A 5,199-nucleotide genomic window follows, 5' to 3' on the forward strand; every position below is an offset into this window, starting at 1 on the left:
GCCCAACCGGCAGAGCACTTGTGATAGCAGCAGTAAGGTGAAGCAAGGCAAACAGAAGAGGAAGGAAAATGCAAGCATAGAGACTCAAAGAAAGAAGGAGGGAATCGTTGACTCGCACATGCGGGAGTCATGTGGCCACTGACAAAAAGAAAAAAGAAAAACGAGCACAGGCATAGATCCCCAATGAAAGGATATTCGGCACACACACGCACAGTCACATGCGCATGCCAAATCACAGGAATTAAAGCTGTGGCCTACCTCTTTGTCTTCTTTTCCTCGTCCTCTACGAATTGCTGCTCCCGTTCTAGCAGCAGTTTGATGTCCCGCACCTTGTCGCGAATGTCCCGCCAAGAGTCACACCTTGCCTTCTCATCCGCCCACGCCTGAAGCTCCTCCACGCAGCCCTCATACTCCTCTTTGCGTCGCATCGCCTCAGCGAGGACGTCGGAGGAGGAGGATAAGTACGTAAGGTGGGAAAGTGCCGCTGCCCGGTAGCAGTTGTACGCCTCCCGCATCACTCGCATGCGATCGGCGAAACTAAGCAGACGCCTACAGAGTTCTTCATGTTCTGGTAGCATTTTTTGAAGATCCTCACATTCGTTTGTCAAATCTAGGCAGCGACGATACAGCGGAGAGGCGGTGTCGCGCGTTGCCGCCAGTGTGTTCAGCAGTTCATCAAGGAACGGGCCCACCTGCAGACAGACGCTGCTATTCTCTTCCACATGTTCCTCCAGCAAGGTCTGCGCGTGGACCTCGAAGAGTGTGCTACGTATGCGCTCGAGGACCTTTACCTGCAAGTGCACCCACGCCTCATTCGCCTCGAGCAGAGCCTCCTGCACATGGTCGTGGTCAAGGAACGGCTCTGCAGTGTCGAGCAGGACTCCGTAGTTCCTCGCCATCACCTTGTAGTGCTCTAACAGCGATGCACAGAACTCCTGCACGTGGTCGGGATCACTCAGAGCGTCGAGGTTCGCCTGCTGTTGGCGGCACCACATCACCAGGCGCTGCTGCTGTGTCTCCACCTGTTTCACGCCCCTCTCGCGCTCCTCCTCCGCCCGGCGCCCTTCGGCAATGTTGCTTACTGCTCGCTTCGCCAGTGGTACTACCTCTTTAAGGAGATCGTGTGCGGCAATCATTGAGGCCTCGCTCGCCGACACACCCATGAGCTCCGCGCTGCTGCTCAGCACCTTCCACGCCGCCTGCAGCTGCTTCTCACGCGCGACCCACGCCTCCCGGTTCGTGACACCGCACCATGAAGCGAGCGACGTTGCCGCCACCGCCTGCAGCGTGGATTGCGCCAGCAAACCCTGAAGGGCCTCGCGCATCACCGACAGCTGCGCTGTGAAGTCTGCCAGCTGCGTCGAAAATGTCTGATACGACTCCACCAAGTCGTCGTCGTGGAGTGCGGGCAGAGTGCGGTCTCCGGCGTCACGGCCTTCTGCAGCTCTCGTGAGCAGCAGCAACTCCGCCTCGAGCGCCGCAACCTCCTCCTCGAGGTCCTCCGCCTCGCGCTCTTCATCTGTCATGAAGAACTCCACCTCTCCCTTCGTTTTTTCGGTGTGCGATAGGAAGCAGTCGTGCAACGTGCGGAGGGCGTCAAGCTTCGCCTCATCACTCCCTGAATCACCGCCCATCTTCCGAACCCGCTCATACTGGGTGCGCAGCTGCGCGCTGGACTCTTCGAGCTTCTCAAGGAGGGACTCCATCCCGCCCCTCAGCACACACACACACACACACACACACTGATGCGCAGCCTTAAACCTTTAACAAACACAACAGAGACACAGTAGTCACCAAAGAAAGAAAGAAGCATAGAAGTGTTGTCCTATCTCTCAGCAGCGAATAAACAGACAGGGCACAGGCATGTACATGGATACACATGTACATGCCCCGCATCCCACTCAAGGTATTGCTTTAAAACTGAAGAAGGCAGACCCTCGACTGAAAGATCCACCCTCATAAAATAAAAAAAGAAACCACTACAAAATCACGCACTCGGTCAGGACTACGCAGAAGTAGAAAAAGGCGACACGTACTCTACTTCAGCTCGCGAAGGCGGCGGACGGTTGAGCGGACGGTGCTGTTGTTGGGTGTGCTCAGCGTGTATGCACCACCCGCCACCGTCTTACTGCAGCCGTCGCAGCGCCAGATGCCCACAGCCTTGCGGCGGAATGCGAACTTGCCGCAGAAGGAGCAGAAGTGCCTAGCGTGCTGCGAGACCTCGAGCTTCTTGGCGCGCTTGCGGGGGTTGGCACCATAGCGGGCACCGTAGCGCCCCATCACGCCCATCTTGACTGTGCGCTTGGCCATATTTGTAGACCCTCTGAGCCGGCTTCTGGAGTCAATAAGGAAAAGGCGGAAGAGAAGAGAGAAGAGATAATGTCGCCCCTGATTCCTTTTCTAGGGAGCAAGAGAAATGCAGCGTCAGTGCCGTACTCAGGAACCAGAGCGTGGAGGGCGCACAAAGCAGCCGCATGGCTGTGCACAGAATAGGTAACGCCAAGCACTCCCTTTTCTTTTCCTGCCCAGCGCAACAATCACCGGAACAACAACAACCACAACAATAACAACAACAACAATAACAATAACAATAACAGAGGCAGCAGCAGAAGCAGACACGCACGCAAAGAAAGAAGCTTGCAATTGTGTGGGTGTGTAGAAATGTGTGTCTTCACTTCTCTGTCTGTGCATGTGGAGAGGAGAGCGGGCCAGCACCAACATCGCACCCACTCACTGTGCAATAAAAGAAACAAATGTACAAGTAAGAAAAATCATGCTTTTTTTCTTGCTACCGAGAGAAGAACTTCAAAAAGAAAAAACGTCTGCAGAAACCGCCACGATGAAGAAGGGGGCGCCTCACAAGAAGGCTCCACTGTCGATTGTATCCCCTCGTGCTTCGTTCCTCTTTGGACTTCACTCGAAAAGCTTTGTGTTGAAATAGGCGACGTTTTTTTTTCCTTGTCTTCTTTTCAGTGTTACTCCGATTATTTTTTTGGTTTACTTCTGCGATCCTCTCGAGCCTACTTCGCCGAGAGAACGTAATAAAGAGCATACGCGATGACTACACATATGAGCACATTTCGCACCATTATCTGCGGCGAGGGGAGTTCCTGCTGCTGCTGCTGCTGCTGCTGGTGTTGGTGCTGCTCGGTGGCGGAGCGTCCGCCTTCCCGTTGTGGCTGCCCCGAGGTCATGCCCCACGGCGCCCGCGCTTGCGACAGCCACTCACGCCACGGAATGAAGTGATACGCCGCCCACAGCACAATCAGCAGAGCAGTCGTTGTCATGTCGCCACCGAAAAACATAAATGAGCCCCCGAGTCCCAGCGAAAACGGGTGGTTGGCGTAGCGCCCCATGCCGCGCCGCACCGGCGGAGCACGATCGGCAGCTGGTCGCGGGTGTTGCTGTTGCTGCTGTTGATGTCGCTCTTGCGCCGAGGTGCTGGTGGTGGACGAAGAGTTCGATGCGGCTGCATTTGCCGCGTGTGTGCGCGCGCCCTTGCCGTAGAGCGGGATGATGTCACCGCTGATACGCTCGTCGACGCGGCCGCGGCAGACCGGGCACTCCAACACCGCTTCGGGGCGCTCCAACCAACGCTTCAAGCATGCCCAGCAGAATAGATGGCCGCAGCGTGTCACGACAGGTTCACTTGCCATCTCGTAACAGATGGCACAGGAGAAGTCGGCCTGCGACATGGCGTGCCAAGGTTCACGATGACACGGTCTTTCTGCTACTTCCTAACAACCGGCAGTGACGATCTATCACAAAGAACCAACTTAAGAGTGGCAGACACAAGGAACCCTAAGAAAACATGCGAGATATAGCCACATTGTTGAACGAATTGTGTAGAAAACAAGTTTCTCTCCCGTACACGTGCATGCATATCTGCTTGGCACTCAAGATACCCACGTATCGCAAGCGTTACCACCACAATATTGGACGTATGATGTCGCCAGAGTTAGATGCCCATCAATCGTACAAACAAGTACACGCAGTCATTTCTTTTTCCTCTGTGTTGTCCTTCTGTTCACTTCTTGCTGCTGGTAAAAGGAGCGAATATGTGAATGTCATCATCATCATCATCTAGCCTCCCCCAAACATAATTAAAATCATCAAACGCAGTAGCAACGAACTTCAAAAGCTTGGGGCCGGGCGCCCAGTGGAATACGGCTCGGTATTCTCATGCGGACTCCCCATGCCTCTCAAAGCGTCGCCTAGAATCATAGATGGCACCCGCGACGGGCGGAACACAAACTCCCCGCTTCCGCTTACTGGCACTGAGGCATTGGTGTTGCTGAGGGGGGCGCTCCTCCCTTCATGCGCCTCCTCCGTGTTGTTGTTGCTATTGTCGTCTGTGATGCTGTTGTCGCGGATGACCATCTCTAGCTGCACACTTCGAGCGTGTGACTGTAGCACCATCTTTTGCCGTTCCCAGTCGTCGTTCACGAGATGGCGCTGCATCAGCCGCCCAATGTCGCGCCGCCCGATGTCGCGCTGCTTCACGGACTGGCGGAAGAGAACCGCCATCACAAAGCGGAACAGCGCAAGGAGGAAGGCGGCAATCAAGAAGGCCTCCGCTACAATCGCAACGTTTGCCAGGCGTCCCCGACTAAATGTCGTCTCCGCCCCGCCAAAGACGCTGTTGCTCGCAACGTCTCGCGCGTGGTACACACACGGGGAGAAAAACATGCCGATTGCAGCACTAAGCAGCATTGTTGGAATGAGAAGCTGTACCAGAATTGCCAAAATAAGAAGACTGGTCGTCTTACTCAGCGGTACTAGGCAGAATGCACTAAACAACAGCTCCATCAGGCTCACGATGAAGCTGCAGAGGAGCAGCCCCGAGACTGCGTGAAAATCCTCTACAAAGCGCGCACATGTCACGGTAATGAGATCCGCGTTCTCCCCGGCGACGCACACTTTCGTGCCATTCGCCGCGTATAACGTCGCGTGAGAGGAGACGTACACCACGCCTGCAACGCCAGCCGTCTGCTCTTGCGCGTGGACGCTGCCAGCACCGGTCTCGCTGCTGTGGTTTCCAACCACGACACCCTGAAGGACGCACGATACCAAAAGAAAGAGAAGGGCACCCTGCAGCACGATATCACGCGGAAGCACATGGCACAACGCTAGGCCCATCGTCTTGAACCGCCAGATTTAATACACAAACAGACACCTAACGATATATATATATATATA

At 55.1% G+C, this 5,199-nt stretch overlaps 4 protein-coding genes across 4 annotated transcripts; all 4 read right to left on the bottom strand.

The window, feature by feature from the left end:
• Positions 1–254: 254 nt before the first annotated feature.
• On the bottom strand, positions 255–1,706 carry DQ04_10971000 (hypothetical protein; the record flags this gene model as incomplete). The annotated part of the gene is made up of 1 exon (XM_009316405.1): positions 255–1,706. One exon carries the CDS (start codon positions 1,704–1,706, stop codon positions 255–257), a length of 1,452 nt encoding a protein of 483 aa, XP_009314680.1.
• Positions 1,707–2,037: 331 nt separating this feature from the next.
• Positions 2,038–2,310, bottom strand: DQ04_10971010 (60S ribosomal protein L37a; the record flags this gene model as incomplete). Its single annotated transcript, XM_009316406.1, has 1 exon — positions 2,038–2,310. One exon carries the CDS (start codon positions 2,308–2,310, stop codon positions 2,038–2,040), a length of 273 nt encoding a protein of 90 aa, XP_009314681.1.
• A 710-nt stretch (positions 2,311–3,020) lies between these two features.
• On the bottom strand, positions 3,021–3,695 carry DQ04_10971020 (E3 ubiquitin-protein ligase RNF5; the record flags this gene model as incomplete). Its single annotated transcript, XM_009316407.1, has 1 exon — positions 3,021–3,695. One exon carries the CDS (start codon positions 3,693–3,695, stop codon positions 3,021–3,023), a length of 675 nt encoding a protein of 224 aa, XP_009314682.1.
• Positions 3,696–4,134: 439 nt separating this feature from the next.
• Positions 4,135–5,139, bottom strand: DQ04_10971030 (putative dihydroxyacetone phosphate acyltransferase; the record flags this gene model as incomplete). Its single annotated transcript, XM_009316408.1, has 1 exon — positions 4,135–5,139. One exon carries the CDS (start codon positions 5,137–5,139, stop codon positions 4,135–4,137), a length of 1,005 nt encoding a protein of 334 aa, XP_009314683.1.
• Positions 5,140–5,199: the final 60 nt, after the last annotated feature.

The sequence above is a fragment of the Trypanosoma grayi genome (assembly GCF_000691245.1).
Source record: "Trypanosoma grayi strain ANR4 Tgr_1097_V1, whole genome shotgun sequence".
Taxonomy (NCBI): domain Eukaryota; phylum Euglenozoa; class Kinetoplastea; order Trypanosomatida; family Trypanosomatidae; genus Trypanosoma; species Trypanosoma grayi.